Raw genomic sequence first — 20,459 nt, forward strand, 5'->3', positions numbered from 1 at the left:
GCTGAGTGTTTTCCCTTAAGCGCACTGATGGGCAATGAAAAAAGAGGAGAGGAGGGTGTGACGTGACGTGGGCTCACCAGAGTCAGCCCACATGACATAAACCACTTGCAAAATACTTTTTAAATTGCAAGTATTTAAGAATTAGGAATAAAATGTAAAAACGGAGTGCAAACTGTGGTGGCATAAGTTATGTGTACTAAACTTTGTCATCTGCAGATGCTTTCAGGCCTATAGCCAGATATACCAAAGGAACTAACTGTTTACATTCATATGTACATTTTCATATGCACACCAATTATGACACACCAATTATGAATATGAAGTGATTACTAACAAGATTTGGCATATTTCATTATTACAAACTGTGTGCACTGAAAGCATGCTATACTATAATTAAGCGCATTCACCTAGTGAAGCCCCACAGCTACAGCTAATGAGTAGTACTCGCTACATGTTAGCTCGTTAGCTCACGGACTCTGCAGGGAGTGCTGTGTAAGAACACAGTGCGTTTCATTGCACATGTGGTTGTGTGAAGTACATACAGTACATTACAGACAGAAGAATGCATTTAAATTATTATTTAAATTGAGGTCTAAAAGTTACAGTACTTACATTGTCTTACATACTTACTTGGCATGGGATTTCCAGTACACATTGGGATTTCATCTGGACACTGGAAATATTTAACTGGTGGATAAAACAAATAGTAGATGTTATATGTTGGGGCCATTAGACAGACTGTCCCACCATGAACTGCAACCTGTTTTTCTGCTTATTTTCAAAGAATGCAGTCAGACCTCAAATCTGTATAACCAGTTGAACTCCAAATGGGTAAGACATCATAAGAAAATATCATCTAATAATTCTTAATTCTTACTTTCTGCCAGGTGGCCAGTCTGCTGGATAAGCTCCACTCCACGAGGCAACATCTCCATCAAATGTGGCATGTCAGGAAGCTGAAGCTGGACCAGTGCTTTCAGCTCCGCCTCTTTGAACAGGATGCTGAGAAGGTGAGTCATACCTGAGTCTGATGTCACCAAATGAGAGATCATCAAGAGAGAAAATGCAACAAGTGTAATTAATTTATTGTATATTGTGATGGCTCTGTTAAATGTGATAAAGCAAGAACTTGATTAAAGGGAATGAATTCTGTTTGGTACAAAGAAGTAAATGTGCTGATCATTAAAGAGCTGTGCTGAATATTTTCTTGTCGATGGTCAGCCATTCTGATCACTGAGATGTCCCATTGCCATGAGGTGGAATCTAACGATTCAGAGGCTAAAAAGATTTAGAACATAATTATTGTTTATTATGTTCTAAAACAGTTTGTCAGCAAAAGTAACATAATCAGTACAAATTGTTGGTTCAATATGATAATATGCTTTTTAGTTTGAAATTACAGAGCATACCCACATTTTCCCTAAATTCCTCTGTATGTTCATCTTTAGCTTCATTTATGATTTGAACTTCTGTCCAGTTTTCTTTCCTCCAAGACTGTTTCAAACAGTACATTTTTCTCTCTGTCCTTTTCACATCTGCATTTGTGTGTAAATGGCTCCGGAAATTTCTTAGCGGTCTGAATAAATTAGCCTTTAGCCTTTATCTAAACAGAGGAACGCAGTTAGTAGTTAATCCAGTGGAAAATCAGCCGGCATTGCTTCACTTTACACCAGCTAAGTGATTAGCTGCAGTTATGAGTCAATGTTTAGATTCCATTCATCATTAACATACCAGCCTGTTTACAACAACATGCAAAACCATTTCATTTTCACTCCAAAATGCTATATATGGAAAGATCATGCTGTCTGATATGAAGGGATCAGTATTTAAGGAATACAGGTAGTTAACAACTTCTGAAAAGTTGCAACTCCACTAGAAAGCTAAAAGTAATATGCAAAATAGCATTTTAACACAAAAGAAATACCTCCATACATTGTGATGATGATTTCTGCAAACTCATGTGTGAGATCATTTACATCTGTACATCTAAAATACATCAAATACCACTATTTCCTGGTGACAAAGCTCAGTTTTAAAGATGAGCGCATGCAAACATACCAATCATCATGGCAATGATACTGTATGATGACCATGGAAATTTAACTGGATCCATGATCGCTGCACCATGTCAACTTATAGCCTTGTCTCTCGGTAACAGTGCTTTATGTTTGGTAGTACCCTAAGTGTTGTTGATGGGAGTGCAGCATGTACGCTGACATACACACATATATAGACAGACAGGCGTCAGCTGACTTGTTGTGTTGTTCCACACAGAAATCCACATGTAGGAGCAGTAAATATTTACTGTAAAGCAAACAGAGAGAAATAAGAAAACAGTTTTGTCCACATCAGTGTTGTCATGCTGAGGAATTGCGGGGGTGTGTGGGTGAGTTTACACTGTGGGAAACACTCAGCTCTCGCAGTCAAGCCAGGGAAACAGTCAGACCTGACGAGGTGTTCGTTCTGTGGAAAACACTGCTTGAAAAATGACCGTGTAGATCTTGTGGTAACCGTGGTAACCACACAGGGCCACCCCCAGCCTCCATCTGTGTGCAAAGACTGATTCAGATGGAGAAGTAAGTGTGAAGGTTGTCCTGGCCTCTTAGACTTTACACGATCAGCTGGTAAAAACGAAGCCAACAAGAGGAGAGGATGACGTTAGTGTTTTTAAAGGAATATTCCTTTATTATTTTAACAGTCTTGGTCATGTTTATGTCGTTTGGCCACAGTTTCTCTTAATTATGGTAACATTTTACTCACCTCCTCCTTGTAGACACACACGATTAGTCAAGATTAGGCAGCAGCTTGAAAATGGTTTTCTTAATGTGTGAAGCATGAACTTATTTTAAAAAACTTTGACTGAATAACATTCAGTCTATAACTGTCAGTAACTATGTCTAATATGACAATTCAGATCAGGTTTATGAAATAATATCTTTATGATGAAAATTCTTCCGTGTCTTATTTGGGTGTGAAAGCTAACAGTTGTTTGTGACTCCAAGGTTTACTTACTAGTTTTTCCACAGATTTCAGCTGCAGTGTTTGAATTATAAGAAATTAACTAATAATAAAAAAATTAATTGATCAGGTGGCTTTTTACATGTGCTCTCATGGCAGAGGGTTTCTAACTGTTCTTGATGCAGCTTTGAGTTCCAGTGTGAGGCTTTCTGTGCTTGCAGTGATATATGATATATGACATAATTTGCAACGTTATTAATGTTGCTATGTGGTGTGTGAGTGCAGATGTTCGACTGGATCAGCCACAACAAGGAAGTGTTCCTGCAGAGCCACACAGAGATTGGCCGAGGTTACCAACATGCTGTGGAGCTGCAGACTCAACACAACCACTTTGCCATGAACTCCATGGTAATAATAACAATGTTTTCAAAACCATAATTCTCACATTACATCACTGTACAGGACATCACTCATCACAACAGTGATCACATCTGCTTAGTTAACTTGGTCTGTACAAAGCCTGTGTAATACAAAATAATGAGAGATAACTGATCTATTTTACATATGTAAATCATTTCATACTTTAATAGAAACAACTAGCTAACAGCATTATTTACTATATTGGTGTCTTCACACAGTATTTTATGCTAAATGTTAACAAGAATTATAAGCAGTTGTAGTGATGACAGAATCAGCAAATCTGTTACCAGCAGCATGTGGTTAATTGTTTTTTTTCCCCCCTTCTTCTTCCCAGAATGCCTATGTCAACATCAACAGAATCATGTCAGTGGCGAGCCGGCTGGCCGAAGCTGGTCACTATGCCTCCACACAGATAAAACAGATCTCAGGTCAGCTGGATCAGGATTGGAAAAGTTTTGCTGCTGCACTCGACGAGCGCTCCACCATCCTCGCCATGTCATCTGTTTTTCACCAGAAGGCTGAACAGGTGAGATTTACCTTTCGCTGGCCAGCTGTGAGAATGAGTCTTATGCAGCTAGCACTACATGGAAGCACATTAGCTATCTTTGTTGGGGAAAAAAGATATTCCCTCTTCCTAACCTGCCTTTCGCTTCTCTGTCATTAGAGGAAAAGCTCTTCCACTTACAGTGAGACTACTGTTGCTCAGTTGCAGATCTAGTAACCATGTCATCTTGGAGTCTCTCTGCAGCAGACGCATGTCCAGAATGTAAAATGTAAATGGGACATTTTTAGCGTCTGATTATATTTAATAGATCAAACTGCTCTACTGCTGATTCTTGGAAGGTTGACATGGCAACAGATGGGATTTGTTTGATTCCTGCTGGGCTCTTGACATTAGCTACAAGTGTACGTTTGAGAGAGCAGAAGATGAAAGAGGAAAAGAGAGAGAGAGTGATGGGGGCAGAGAAGGGATCGACTGAGACAGAGAGAGAAACAGAAAAACAAAAAAGTGTCAGGATGAGAGACAAAACACAAAAAGGGGAAAGAGAGACAAGTGAAAGAAACCTGGCAAGACTACAGAGAAAGTAAATGGGAGAAAAGTGGAAAATGAAAGAGATTTAGAGAGAGAGAAGTGAAGGCTGTCTTCATTTTTGCAGCCACATTAACCCTGTCATTAAATTACTACAGGAGCAAGACTACAGATGTAAAACCCTGCTAGCGTCCTCAAGAGTTTGCAGTGTTTTCATTATATCACACACGCACATACACTCCGTTGTCAGTTTATTAGATACACCTAGCCAAAACTAATACAGTCTAATACAACAGTCCTGCAATAAATCCTACCCTCATGAAGGTTATAATGTTGACTTTTTGTTGAAACTCTGTTTAAGAAGTGCTGATTCAACTGTGTGATCATTCTGGAGGCTGCAATTTGCCACGCTGTTGAACTGTATTGTAATGTCTCTAGTTTAGCCTACCCTCATTAAATTCAATGTGATGGACAAAATAATAAAAACACTAGTTAAATAATGCAGTGTAGTTCAAAAGTACAACAGACAACATATTCCAAAATGACCATATTGTTGAATCAACCGAGAAGAGGAACATAGACACAATGCACACAAAGGGGGAAAGTGTACAGTACCACACAGTTGCCAGTACAGCTTAGAATAATAAGAATTCTTTGCACAAGGTCATGATGCATACCTACAGCAAATGTCATGGAAATCTGGACAGTAGCTGCTGAGATAGCTCTCTCTGGACCAAAGTGTTGGATGAATAGACAGACAATCAAATGAGTGGCCAAGCAACACAACAACAAAACAAACCAAAACAGATATCACATTGTGAAAAAGTGCAAAGCAAATAAAAATGTGCAAAGGCATTAGTTAGATCAGGAACTGTAATGTGAAAAAAACCTCCATATTATATTGTACAGTGATTTTTCCACATTCATAGTCTTGAATACACACTTTGTATGATTGTGTCTGTGTGTGTTTATGTTGCTTTCTCAGTTCCTGTCGGAGGTGGAGGCCTGGTGTAAAGTCTGCAGTGAAGGAGGATTACCATCTGAGATGCAGGAGTTGGAACTCGCCATCCACCGTCACCAGAGCCTGTATGAGCAGGTCACCCAGGCTTACACCGAGGTAAACCAACAGCACAGCTAAACACATAACCAGATAACCCAGCAACTGATTATCAGTTGCCACCAGAGCCTGTATGAGTAGGTCTGTCTGTCTCCAGCAGTGTACTCAGGCCAAAATAACTGAAATTAAATCTGACACATACATACTGCAGGACAGCATGGCTGTAGCATCTGTGATATCACTTTTTAGTTTCTAAATTGAACATATGAAGCCTGGAGTTTGAGTTAACTGTGCACAGCCATCTCTTTCACTTAATGGCACCTGTTTCTTCCATCATTTTTCATCCATCATCTCTGCTTACAAAACACTGCTTTCTTCACTTTTCTTCATTTTAAATGTGTATTTCCCAGCATGCTTTGGTGTCCATTTCCCAGTGTGTGGTGTATTAGTGTTCCAACTTACAGCTTATTAGAGTTACCTTAATTATAATACCATTACTGTTGCTCTGTGCATGCCCTGGAATACCTAGAGCTTCTAATGCCCCCTGAACTGCAAAACAAGATTATAGCTTTTAGGACATTAGAAATGTCCTGAAAACATCCTAGAAAATTAGTTCTTGAAAAGCCTATAAACCCTGAAAACTGAAATTATACAATTTAGACTTTTAGTTGTTAAGGAATAGTTTTGTTAATAAGAATTATTTGTTTGAACTCGTTCAAAAGTGGCACTTGGAAGGGGACGTGGACTCCAGTGCACAGAGTCTCTCCTTTGGGTGCCGTCAGCGCTGCTCTGTGGCAGCTCAAGGAGGCTGACTGTGATTGGCTGTGATGACAGGGTGGTGTTGGTCAGCTGCTGCACTGCCACCGTCCAGATCTGCTGTCTGAAAACCCTCTGTTCCACTAATTTTAGTCTTGGAACATTCCCGCTCTTGTGTGCTCTTCGCTGTTGTTTTATCTTTAGACGGGCTGTTGCAGTGTTAGCTCAATTTATGCTTATCTGTGAAAAGATAACTCCATATATATACACACATAAAGCTCTGGGCAGAGGCTCAGACTGAGGTGGTTAGGCTTGGCAAGCTGCGACAGCATTGTTTCCTGTGAGAGTGCTGCAAAAAGTGACACGCTTACAGACTGGTGAGGGTTTTTATCTTGTACTCTTGACTTGATGCACATATTTAATGAGTTGAATGTACAGTGGGGGCAGAGTTCCTCTCAGGTCTCCAGAAACAGTATGACACAAACTAAAAACTGTAAGCAGAAGCTCTTCCTGTTTGATGTAAATGGATAAAGATGAATTACCAGTTATTGTGACTAAAACTGTCTTTGAATGATTAAAGGCACAGAAGATGAATATGTAGTGTTTCTACTCTGCCAGGTGTGTGTGTGTGTGTGTGTGTGTGTCTGTGTCTATGTCTATGTCTATGTCTGCACGTGTAGAGGCATCAAGTTTTTCTGTGCTTGCTTTTAACAGTCTCTGAAATCTCAGTAGAACATTTACTTCATCACTGGTTTTCCCTCACACAGTTTTGTGTTCTATCTCCTGATCAAGGCAGTAGCAAGTACTCCACATTGGTTTAGAATTGTCTTCCAAAAAACACTTTTTAGCTGGTGCATCCTATTATGTAAATCTTCCTGATTTTTTTCACAGTATGGCCATTTCTGCAGTTTGACAGCTCAGGAGCCAGTAAAATGTCTGGATTGGTTCCTTCTCAAATAAACATTCTCTATATTTCATGAAATGCACATACACATGGACCAGCAGGATGTTTGAACCAGGCTATAACAACTGAAATAACAATCACTCTGACAATATCATTATAAATGTATAATCCTTTTGTTTTAAATTATAACATTTTTTCACAGGTCTCATTTCTTTCAGAAAGAAAACTGGGAGCTTGTGTGTGATGCAGAGGGTTTAGTGGTGTGTTTCCATGTATAATTTAGCAATTAGCAGTGAGAGGCCAAATGCTGATTTAGAAAGTATATATTTGTTTTGGAGAGGAGAGGAGCAAAGAGAGGGGAGAAGAGGGAAACTAGCAGAAAAGTACAAAATCCATGAACTAGTGTTTGCTTGTTTTTCTACCTTCCATTCCTTCCATCTTCATCTACCAGCTCTTTCTATCTGTGTAGCCTTTCTAATCTCTCTGTGACCTACCTGTCTGTGTTTTCAGGTGAGTCAGGATGGCAAAGCCCTGTTGGATGTCCTCCAGAGGCCTCTGAGTCCCGGAAACTCTGATTCGCTGACTGCCACTGCCAATTACTCCAAAGCGGTCGGTGTAATTGTATTCCTTTGTGTTGTCAGGGCTTCTTCTGCATAGCCAGTTACACAAAAGAAGCAGCCTTAAGTATTGTATATAAGTAGAAACTGAGTACAATAAATTAAAAATGTCACTATCCAGTTAACATTTGTGTTACTTTGCAGGTTCACTGCATCCTGGATGTGGTTCACGAGGTTCTCCACCATCAGCGGCGTCTGGAGAATATTTGGCAGCATCGAAAGGTCCGACTGCACCAGAGACTGCAGCTGTGTGTGTTTCAGCAAGATGTCCAGCAGGTACACACACACAAACGCACACACATACACAAAACACATAACAAGCAAGTGGAATGAAAACATTAGGAGTGCGTTAGTCAGGGAGAAGTCCAAAACACAGAGTGGAAGAGTGAGAATATATTGTTGATATTGGATGTAAACGTCTGGAGAATTCTGGCATTTTAGGAACTGATAAAAACACAATTCTAACATTTTATTGCAGTTTTGAGTTTACTGAAAGGAGTTTGTAAGAGTTTTATGTAACCATGAGGTCAGAGAATTTTCTCAAACCACAGTGGAACATGTAATCTTGTATGTAGGCATGTAATCAAGTGAACAGACAGTAGTGTTGTGTGTGGTGAACTTTGCTCAGCGGAACAGATGAGAGTCACCCACAGCATGTCCATTCATCTTGTCTGTCTTCTTGTCCCAGCTGAAAAGTGCGTAATGTGAAAATTCCTGAGATAAAGCTCTCAGAGTGGATCTCTGCTCCGCTGGTACCACTGCTCGTATTTCACAGACCAGCAGATTGTGGGTTTGGAAAGGTGTCAGCACAGATTCCTGGATGTTTTAGAGATATTCAGCAGCTCAAAATTTAATATCCCAGCTATATTTTATAAAGGGTATTTTTAACCAGCACAGTGAATGTGGGAGGCGTGTGGGAGGAGGAGGCATTAGGGTATTATTTTACTTTCTTTAATGTGACTGTGGGTCTGACAGTAATGCAGTGGGGATGAGGTACGACCAGATACCACTGGCATTACTGAAAACCCTGACATCTCACTTAAGAGTCCACATGTACAGGCACTGAAATCATGAACATAAAGTACAGTAACAAGTGCACACAGAGTGACACTGATGCAAAGCAGTTGAAATCATGCCCTGGCAATATCATCCAACCGCAGAGTTGCAACCCTCAAGTTTCAGTTCAAGCGGTGCCACCTATAGGCAAAAAAAGGAAAAGACAGAAAGCGTTCATATCTGCAGATGCTCATGTATACCATCTGCAGGCAAAGAAAGTAACAGATTAAAAGTAACTAGGAAGCACTAGGAACTTATGATTGTAATTTCCACTATATCTCATATTTTATTCACTAGATATATTGATTTATTGAAAATCAAAAATGAATCGAAAATGAAAATTAGTTGCAACGGTAATCTAGTTGTATAATGTTATTTCATATAATGTTTGGTTGTTCAATATCACAGACCAGTCTCCATCATGGTTTGTGTATTTTTTTAGTTTTGACCATAGAGAGAAGACCATCTGATATCTTGGAGTTAATAAAAAGACACATAACAGCCTCTATCACGTATATTTTCCATATTAGAAAAACTGATTTCTCTTTATGTTTCTTAGGCCTGACAACCTCAAGTTGTTATTCAAGCCAAAGAATAAAAGTTGCAGTTTTTACACTGTACTGGTAGCTGGCAGTGGTAAGAGTAGCAGTAGTCATAGAGATGGGAGCAGTAGTATCTGAGCAGTACTGTAGCCGTTATTCATAACAGTAGTTGTATTAGCAGTAACAGTAGTTCTATTACAAGCATTACTACAAGCAGTAGTAGCACTAGTGCCAGAAGTTAGACAGAAAATACAGATGTTTCAGGCTCATTCCATAATGCTGCTATTACCATGTGTGCTTTTTTTGTGAGGTCACAAGTACACACACACTAACCAACAAGGCACATTGAATTAATTTTAGATGGGGCTATTGTAACTAAGAAAGAATTGTAAGAGAGAATTAGGGCATCAGACATCAGCCATGCAAACATTTATATGTGACCCAAGAGAGAGTGTGAGAGAGTGTTTAAGAGAGGTAAAAAGAAAAGAGAGAGAAAAACTAGTGAGTGAAGAAGAGATCATATCAGAAGGTTATAAATTCATTGAAAACAGAGCTGTGCCAACTGTACTCGTCATGCATCAGTTTCTATGAGACTCCGGAGAGAGACGCACACAGACACACAGTGGGTGAGAGACATACGTAGAAATTGAGACGAGAAGCGGGTGAGCGAGTGCGCTCATACCAGTAGACTATAAATCACTGAAAACAGGGCAATTCCAGCCAGAGTTGTAATGCTACAGGATATATGCGGCCCCAGAGAGGAAGAGAGAGAGATGCAGAAGTAAAGGCTGAAAGAGAACATATTAGGTGTGTAGTTTTATTTGGCAGTTTTAGTTGCACATTCAAACAAAGATAGTCCAGCTGCAGTCAGCATGCTTCAGTTTGTGTATGTTATGACCTTACACTGACCTCTTTGTGGCTCCAGCTGGACTGACTGCACTACACTAACGTCATGAATTACAACACTGTTCATCCATAGACACTGTTCCTCCGAGGCTCAAAAACGTGTTTTTAAATGTAGTGATGTGTTAATGTGTTCTGCCAAACTGGATGTAGGAGCAGGGGTTATTGTCAAGAGGGAGTCTGTTTTCAAATTTGAAGCTTGATCTATTTGTTCTAGATAAAGACAAATAACAGTGGGAAAGCAATGATCCAAATCTTTAGCTCCCCGTTTTACTCAGCGTTATAATGAGTTTCAGGTCACTGTTTAGCTCAGTGTCCGGCTCACAACTTTGCTGTTTTGTTTCACTCTCACCGCTCTCACAGTGTCATTTTCAGTCGTAGCAGGTAGCTGTTTTCAAAGGGAAAAGCTCTAAAAATCCACTGTACACTACCTGCTCAGCTGGCTTGCTAAAGTCTGTCACTGGTTAGTAGGCCTACATTCAGCATTTTCCATTCACTCACCTGGCTTTATTCAGAGTTGAGGTGTGTGTGCCTGCAGCTTCACTTCTGAAGTGCAGTCACAAGGGCTATGTTGCATGTTGGTGTGGAAGCTTTGTTAAGCTGCTGCTACTTACCTTTGGTATTGAGTAATAAGTAAGTTAAGGGAAATACTGATCTGATACTGAGAAATACTATGTTTGCTATCACGCTGCAGATTCATAGACTCTGTTTCCACAAGAGTGGAATATTTAGAATGTCCTTATACCAAGTCCTGAATATTTACATTTTCCTGCACACACACCTGTACAGTTATCCTAAAATTGGCCTACAGTGAAATTAGTCAATCAAATCCAGATTAGAAATACTATGTAATAGTACAACCTGCATTATGGTTGTCCTTAAGGGTTTCTGAAAATGTAATCATCAGTGGCAGAAAACACTACAAAAGAATTGTCCTTAACAGCCATAGAGCTGAACTCTGCAGTTTAATGAAGAATGTAAGTATATACTGACTGAATAAGGTAGCAAACTTCAGAGCAGGGGATGGCACCTGTCAGTTGTCTGCCAAGCAAGTCAGTGCTCAAGTTTGGTCTACATTCGTATAATGGCACAGAATATTCAACATCCTCTTCTTCTCAGCTGCAGTGACCTACATTTCCCACTCAGATCATGAAGGTTTCATCTGGTCCATTTTTAATTCATAAGGTCTGAGACCATTTTGTTCTGCTGATCTGTACACTGTCGGAAAAAAGGGCGCAGCACTAGAATACTTGGTTCAGCAGGCAACCTTTAATCCTGAATGTGTGCTAGAAGATGATCTGAAGATGATCTTTGTGTTTTCGCTGTTATCCAGGTGATGGACTGGATAGAAAACCATGGCGAGGCTTTCCTCAGCAAACACACTGGTGTTGGGAAATCCCTTCACAGAGCCCGAGCCCTGCAGAAAAGACACGACGACTTTGAAGACGTAGCTCAGGTGAGTCTGTCTGCCTAAGTATTGCAATGAAAAGTACAATTTCCCCAGTGAGAAAAACTGAATTTAACGGTCAAATGGCATAATGATCAATACTTTTCAATAGAAACTGTTTTCCGTCTTTTTGAGTGCTGCATTTCTGTCTTTACATTGCAAGAAAGATACTTACTATTAGATGTGAGCTGACACTACGGAGCAGTACAATAAGTAATGTGCTTTGTTTTAACAGTAAAGCACCTATACCTTCTTATGCTATGATTCTTCCAATACTGCAGTTGAATTTCTGAAGATAAAGTTTCAACCAAAAGGAGCAGTTTGTCCCAAAATGAAACTGTTGTTGTTGTTGTTGAAACTGTTGTCACTCTAAACTTCTGGAGTTCAGGAGTTGGTCAGTGGAAGTCCATGTCTATAGAAAATATTCACTCCTACCATCGAAATGTTTTTTATCAAATGTTTATTTGCCTGCCTCGCAACCATCTGTGAGTAATCTGCCTTGATTAATCCCAAATTTTCAAAACCACCATGCCTATTGGTGGCAGGAAGCATGAAGACATGCCTCTGCATAACCATTTATGGTTACAAGCCTTTCCTGAACAATCTGCAGAAGATGTTATCCATTCCTGAATTTCAGTGCTACAGTCTATCATGTACTGTATGAAACACTGGAACTGAAGCTTTAGACATGAAAATGAAAACAAAGCAAAGAAACACGTTGAAGCGCTCCGTAGAGATTTAGAAAATGTGAGCAAAAATGTGGCCTTTGTGCAAAGAGAATGCTGCAAAAGAAATGATAACATTTACCAGACTAAAATAGAAACAGATAGTATAGAAAATAAAAAAAAAATAAAAATAAAAATCCTCCAGGGAGTCGCTGAATTGCAACATTTGCTACTCAGCAAGACTGTGCAACTGGCAGCTCACACAGAGATTACAGAAATGATGCTCTTCTCTATTGAAGTTGTCAGTTGTCTGATTGGATTTGTTTTAAAGTCATGCAAGTACTGGGATAGCAGATGTGTGTGTGTGTGTGTGTGCGCGCTATAGAGCATTGCTTTGGAGACTAAACAAATATGAAAAGGTCAAACAATATTTTATGTGATCAGGATCATAAAATCCTTACTATCTTTGCTTATTTTAAATATGCCTTAACACAGACACACACACAAACCTCTCTCCTCTTTTTCTTATTTCCTTCCTCATCTCTTCATTCTCCCTTTGTCTTTCTGTCATTTTCCTCTCTTGTTATATCAAGGTGAAGTCCCTCCATTTTTCCAAGCTCACCTCAGTCTGCCAATATGGTTTTCTATAGAGGCGTTCTCAGCATTTTGCACTATTTGAATGCTTTATAGTTCTTTATAAAATGCATAATGTGATCTATAACATCCAATGCAGTCTCACATCAACAAGACGACAGGTGTCTGTTCAGAATCAATGGAAATTAATAAATAATTTTCTGACTTTAGTAAGTGGAGTTTCAGTAAAGTGATAATCCTATAAAAGAGTGAATGTTAATCCTATAAAGACTGTGTAGTTGTGTAATCTGATGTTTACACTCTGGATTAGGATTAACCTTCATAACCTGCTGTGGATCAGCATTATTTGGGTCAGACGCTCCCACTCTGTTTCTTTCTCTCCTTTTTTCCACATTAGTATTTCTGAGCAGTTTGCTGGTAAAACTCACCTCTTAGCAAAATACATAACATGAATAAATTTAGTACACGTTTAAGAGATATGCCAAGACACGAATATTTAAGTATGTTTACCCACATTACACTTTGACGGGCTCTCTCACACAACACAAAAACATGCTCATTTCACTATTGACAGTTATATTCCTCAAGTGGAGAAGATAGGGTCTTCTCTTTTTTCTCCTTTTGTCAGTGTTTGTGTCTTTGTGTATATGTAAGGAAGTATATGAGTGAGTTTTAATGTGCTTTTACTGTCATTACTGCTGTTTTGATTTTAGCTTTCCTCATCTACATCTGATTATATGCTTCTCCAGCAGAACCAACCAAACATTAAACAGGAAGACTTAATGAAAACCCAGAACTCATTTACTCTCATTAAAGCTGTAATTCTCCAGCTTCTTCTCACTGCCTTAAGTTTTAATTTCCCTGGGGAGGGTTGACACTGCTTCACCTGCTCCACCACCATCACCAGTAGGTTGATAGGGAGGTCAGACTGTTACATTTTGTCTAGAGACTGAAACCAGCATTCTTCTGGTTATTGTAGAGTGATGGCATTGCCACAGTATGGAAAATGTAAGTGTGCTTGGAGATGCAATAAAAACTGAAAAGCCCTAGGTTTTTTGTTGTCAGTCTCATACTGTTACAGGCTATTGCTTTGGCTTTTTCACCATGTTATTATGTAGTGGCTAAATTGATTCTGGATGGTTGCTAGGTTGTTGCTAGGCAGTTTCTGGGTGGTTCTGGATGGTTGCTACTGGGGTTGTTGCAGGTCATTGCTAAGCCAATTACATTGTGGTCGCCAGAGTGTTGGTAGGTGTTGCGCTTGATTGCTAGAGTGTTACCAGCTGTTTGCCTAGATGTTGAAGTCTGTTGTTAAGGCATTGCTGTATGGTTGCTATGGTACTGTAAATGGTTTCAGTGATATTGTTCTGTCATGATAATTGGCATGATAGTTTTGGATGTTTGCCATGGTTGGCACATTCTACTGTGTGCGTGCTAGAGCCCAACACATATAGGATTTTTGGAGGGTTTAAAAAAAGTCAAATAACAATATGGTGTTTTATATAAATTTTATAACAGACACACGTGACAAAGATTTGTAACAATGCTCCCTCTTACAAGATATATACTGAGCAGGACATTGTACAGGTCTAATAATCTCCCTAATATCAATAGTTGTAACCAGCTGCTTTGAAATGTAATGGTCACACATTAGCTAAGGCAGTTAACGTTAATTCTAAAAAAAAACAAAAAAAGCCCTGTGTCTCAGTTTTAGACATTTGCATAATATTGTTTGTTAAATTTCCCAGTTTTTGTTTATTCTAAGTTGTCTCATTCATACATTCATTCATTCAAGTCCCCAAAAAAGTCAGGTTTGGATCTCTCTACTCAGATGACAGGGATAATTCTGCTCTTCTGTCATCCCCCTGCTATAATCCTCACCTAGAACCAAACCAGTCATGCAGCAAAGAGTAATAATCTCTTGTAAACTGTAATCTTTATCTCCTAACTAATCCTTCTAACATATCATCTGAAATAGCCATGCTCTAAGCTTTCATCCAAATATCCCAACTCATATTCTTGAATAATTGGGATCATAATGCAACATACTTTTTTCATTGTGGTACCACACCCCCAACCTCCAGTAACCCCAAATATCTCAGATGTAATGTATTTCCTGATGTGAAATATTCCAGTAATAATCTCTCATACATACTTGAATAGACGGACACTAATCCATTCTGTCCTCCTGATGAATGCGAGAGCTTTTGGGGAGATAGAAGTAGAAACCGGGAATGTTGCACTGTTGATTTACAGAAACTGGAATTAACATTTTAATACAAAATGATCCAACTGCGTGGATGTGAGATGATGATAGTGATGAAAATAGTTATAGATATAATAGTGAAGAGGATGGTTTTGGTGATGAAGCTTATAGTGATGACAAAAAAAAGGTTAAAATGTGAGAGTGATGATTGTTACGAAAATGAAATGAAATGAATCTAATGTAACGACATGAGGAGGCAAAGGTGAAGAACACTGTGACTCAAGACCCCTTGAAGTATATTATCACACTTTACCACTTTACCATAGTTTGATTGTAATGTGGCATGAAATAGAAGAACTGTTGCTATAGTATAAGACTTAAGTTAATACAGATGCTGATAATGTTGATGGTGTTGCTGTTGATGATGATGATGAAGGTCCCTTCCTCTCCTTTCAGAACACATACACTAATGCAGACAAACTTCTGGAGGCGGCTGAGCAGCTGGCTCAGACTGGAGAGTGCGACCCAGAGGAAATCTACAAGGCAGCCAGACACCTGGAGGTCCGAATCCAGGACTTTGTCCGGCGAGTCGAACACAGGAAGCTGCTGCTCGATATGTCTGTGTCCTTCCACACGCACACTAAGGAGGTGGGACAGCCAGACACACACAAACTCAAAGGAACACATTCTCAGACATCCTGCTACTACCAGTGAATTTCACATAAAATGAATTAATTAATTTCAACATAAACCACTGAGACTCTGATATGTGTTAAGTGTGTAATTGCAGGTTTTTGGGTCCCAACAGGACAAACAGTTTTAAATAGCAGCAGTGCAGTCTGTCGTGTAGTTAGTGTTATTTTATATCCTCTAGGATACAGCAGTGTTTATGATGTTTGGCGGGAGGAAAATTCTCTGGTAATGGATTAACCACACATTTACTAACCTACCTGTCTCTCTGTCCTCCTGCCTGTCTGTGTGTCCAGCTGTGGTCATGGATGGAGGAGCTGCAGAAGCAACTATTGGACGATGTGTGCTGTGACTCAGTGGATTCAGTTCAGACTCTAATCCAGCAGTTTCAGCAGCAGCAGACAGCCACCCTAGGAGGCAACACTAAATGTGATTAAAGAGGGAGAGGAATTAATACAGCAGCTCAGGTAATAATAAAATTTGTATTATTATTCGTGATGATATTTCAGAGGGAGAAAAATCAATACTGACACTCAGGTAATGATATTAATATTTATAATGTTATTAAATCGAGAGAAGGATTAATACAGCAGCTCAGGTAATAAATTTCACACTTTAAACATCATTAAAAATCAAAATCATACAGCCACTCAGGTAAATCTTCTGAATAATAGTTACCATCTTGGCACATGAATATGAGTAATAATATTTTTTTCTTTGGGGAAATTGCACTGTCTCATCTCATCATTCTGTCCCCATCTCTGTGTTTCTCCTCCTCTTAGAGTTATTTGTGTGAAGGGAAGTAAAATGATGTTTGTTGTGAGAGAAGGTGCTTGGATGTGTGAATGCTGCTTAGTTAATACCCAACTACAAGATGATCCCCATTTTCTTTGAGATGCTAAAATGGAATTACAAAGACTACTCTATTATTATCTATTTGTACTGATTTGCAGTGTAATGCACAACACCTTTTAATCATGTCCAAAACTATGCACCACATGTGCCTGCATTAAATTAATCAAAGTAATTAAATAATAAATATAAATAAATAATAAATAATTAAAGAAATTAACTTTCTCCAAAAAGTAGCATTGTAAAAGGGGGTCCTCTTATGAGGAAAGAGGTCTTGTGTATAATGTCTCCCTCTGTCTTTATTTCCTCAGAGATGCAGCCATGTCAACCAATAAGACGCCACACTGCAGTTCCATTGCACACATCCAGGGGGTGCTGCAGCAGTTGGATGAGGCCCAAGGCCAGATGGAAGAACTGTTTCACGAACGCAAAATCAAGCTCGACATCTTTCTCCAGCTACGCATCTTTGAGCAGTATACTATAGAGGTTAGTGAGGAGGAGTGTGTGTTTGTCAAAGTGAACATATGGAACTCAGGCAGGCACCTTAATCTATTTCGACAGATATTTAAAATGCAGTTAATTTGGAGCTGCTGTGGGGTAGAGCGCCAATCTGACCTCAAAGACGTTCCACTGACAAAGGCAGACTGTTCAAAATTTGTATAGCCTCACTTTGCTTCACATTTTCTGTTACATATGTAGCACTTAACACACCAAAAACTACAGCTGAGGCTAAAGATGTTTGGCCCATTGTTATATGTTCAGATTACAAACTGAAAATGTGTCTTTTCAAAAGTTCCACCTGGAACTGCAAAGTTTAGGTTTTTTGCATGAGAACAATGAAAAGAATGAAGAATGAAGAATTCCAGACATGAAAAATAAGAAGGCACCAAACTAAATGTGTGAAATCACCAATTCTCTAAGCTTAGCATCTAGTCAGAGGCTGCTGCTCCACTGCTGATTCAACATGCTCAGTCAGGCTAACAGCCACTGATAAGAACTAATTAGAGGTGACAGTGACAGACACACCACAAAAAGCAACAATGGCCCAGTGGCACCTAATGACTTTTGGCGTGTTGTGTAGTTAAATGTGTCCCCATTTGACAACCTCTGATTCCTCATTTCTCCTGTTCTTATAGGTCACAGCAGAGTTGGACGCTTGGAATGAGGATCTGTCTCGTCAGTTGACTGACGCCAACCGCTCGGGTGGCAGCAGCAGCAGCAGCAGCAGCGGCGCCTCCTCTGGCAGTGCAGAGGACATCGGCTTGGCAGAACAGCGGCTGAAACGCCACGCAGAGAGGAAGGCGGCCATGAATAACATGACCTATGAAGTGATGCAGCAGGGTCAAGATCTGCACCAGTACATTATGGAGGTTCAGGCTTCAGGTAAAACACACACAAAATCCTTTGTTCTATCAAAATGAAAATGGGTGGACAAAGCATGAAGAGGAATATGGGATTTTTTTTATGCTTTAAAATGACTATCTGAGCTCCAGGAAATAATTTCCTACCATAACCTTTTGAGTTTTGGACTTAACTTCACCCCTGGCATTATTAGGAGTTTAATATGTGACAAAGTGACAGTTTTGAGTTTTTAAACAACAACAAAAAAAAATATAGCTTGTTGTATGTTCACTACAGACATATTTTTATATAGGATACATTCACTCTGCATTACAGCTGTAATAATGTGCTCAGGTTCTGAATGTGGCTGAGCAGGTTTACATTTGGATTTACAGCTGCCCACGCTACAATAAAGCAGAGAGGGGACCCTGATGCTTTGGTAGTACTCAACTGTGATTCCAAAGAAAAGCAATATTGTATGGAACAGAGAGAGAATTAGGTTAAAAAATCATCATAGCGCAATCCTCTTACTAGTCACCATGCCCCCTGGAGTGATCTCTCTCACCCGCCCCACACACACACACACACACACACACACACACACACTCACTCACTCTCTCTCTCTCTCTCTAGCAGTGCCATTTATTAGAGAAGGGAGGCTGTAGTGATGCCACAGAAACACACACTTCTCTTTCATTAAAAACTAATGAGACATCTGCAGCTCAAACATTAATACAGCGTAATATCTGTGATATAGTAAGCTAAAAATATCAAATGAGTATTGAATGAGGATATAAAGCAATGAGGCATTGATTCTGCATATAGTATAACAGTTTTTAAAACCCAATCAGAGATCCTCCCCTTAAGATGCCTTCTCAGGATGTTTGTCATTCATTGTGTAGTTAGGGCTCATGATTTGTTTCACATTTTGAGTTCATGGCATTAAAGAAATAATTCAGCTCAGAAATATGATTAACTTAATTATAAAAGAGATATGAGTCTTTATATTCAGTACACAGCTGGAGGCCAGACATGCTCAGCATGAAGACTGAAGGCAGATTCGAACAGGCGTGGGTTCGAATCCCACTTCTGACACCATCTGTCACAGGGTTCTTTCTTAAACCTCCCAAAAATCCAAAAATGGTGGAGGTAAGAGGAAAAATCCCAGGAAAAACTCACAGGCGTAGTCAGAAGATAATCTGGTGCTCTGATTTCTTTATTTGCCGGCCTCCCAAAGTGCAAACAGTGATGACTTTTTACAGTGCGAAAAATTGGTGGAAACCAAACAACCAAACAATGCAAAAAAAAAACATCAAGGAAAAATTCAAGCTCAATTGAGTTCTTCAGTAACTCAGTAAACATGTGCCAGTAGTCGTTACCTCCTCTGCAACCAAACCAAGACTGCCTTCCCTGGGCCACAGCAGCCCCTTAAAAACCCAAAGCTCCTCCCTCCAGGCTCAAGAATTAATAGGAAAAATAAATTTTCTCTCTAACATTGCCTCTAAAGGCTCCACAACACAAATATAAATTAAACAAAAATTAACTGTATTTTTATAAGCACAGTTATTTGCATCCACAATGTATTGACTGGAGAATTACAGATAAAATAAACAAAGACCAAAAATATATATTTCAAATTGGTCACATGACCCCGAAACCCCGCGAGAACATGGCATATAATAGCGGCAAATGCTATGCCCCCGTTTTGCCGCATCATGCTCTGCAACCGGAACGACTGATATGCCGCCGGTGAGTAACATGTTTAAATGTATGTTTAAAGAGACATAGAACAACCAGGTGTGCAGCCTCTGGTTGCTCTACTTCAACAGGAATGGGAACATGACTGAATGATTGGAAAGTTTGTTAACAGGGGAAAACGTGATGGATCGGAAGTTTTATGTGTGTGCGTGTATGCCAGTACATGTGTGTACGGCTCCCCGCTGTCAGTGATGGAGCCGCTCCTGTCACAGGGGGATGCAGGTTTTTGGCTTTGTCCAAAGCTAAAAAATACAAAGTACACCCATACATAAAAAAGTAATGTTAAAGTGTTTGTGCGTGTTTGTCAGGGATCGAACTGACGGGGGAGAAAGACATGGACTTGGCCTCTCAGGTTCAGGAGCTGCTGGAGTTCCTCCATGAGAAGCAGCAAGAGGTGGAGCTCAACGCGCAGCACACGCACACACGGCTGGAGCAGACTCTGCAGCTACGCCATCTACAGGCCGAGGTTAAACAGGTAAACACCAGCACCAGGCACTAAAGGAACACTTAACAGCTTAATCATAGCGCATTTCTAAACATTATGGTGGACAGCAAAACAGGAGGAGAGGAGGCTGTTTTTCTAAACCCTGCCATAAAATGTATTTTAATAAAACTGATAAATGGGAAGGTTCTTCTGGTGTTATGAAAGATCTGTTTGGATATGAA

The 20,459-nt window shown here is 39.7% G+C and overlaps 1 protein-coding gene across 1 annotated transcript in view; it reads left to right on the forward strand.

Moving 5' to 3' along the window:
- Positions 1 to 20,459, forward strand: part of LOC108872807 (kalirin-like) — a 125,317-nt gene that overhangs the window by 41,246 nt on the left and 63,612 nt on the right. Inside the window, 13 exon segments of the mRNA XM_018660671.2 lie at positions 888 to 1,010; positions 3,244 to 3,366; positions 3,713 to 3,904; positions 5,394 to 5,525; positions 7,636 to 7,734; positions 7,887 to 8,018; positions 11,577 to 11,699; positions 15,609 to 15,800; positions 16,139 to 16,255; positions 16,257 to 16,309; positions 17,006 to 17,180; positions 17,831 to 18,077; positions 20,102 to 20,268. Coding sequence (XP_018516187.1) covers positions 888 to 1,010; positions 3,244 to 3,366; positions 3,713 to 3,904; positions 5,394 to 5,525; positions 7,636 to 7,734; positions 7,887 to 8,018; positions 11,577 to 11,699; positions 15,609 to 15,800; positions 16,139 to 16,255; positions 16,257 to 16,309; positions 17,006 to 17,180; positions 17,831 to 18,077; positions 20,102 to 20,268 — 1,875 coding nt within the window.

This window comes from Lates calcarifer, linkage group LG1 (assembly GCF_001640805.2).
Source record: "Lates calcarifer isolate ASB-BC8 linkage group LG1, TLL_Latcal_v3, whole genome shotgun sequence".
Taxonomy (NCBI): domain Eukaryota; kingdom Metazoa; phylum Chordata; class Actinopteri; family Centropomidae; genus Lates; species Lates calcarifer.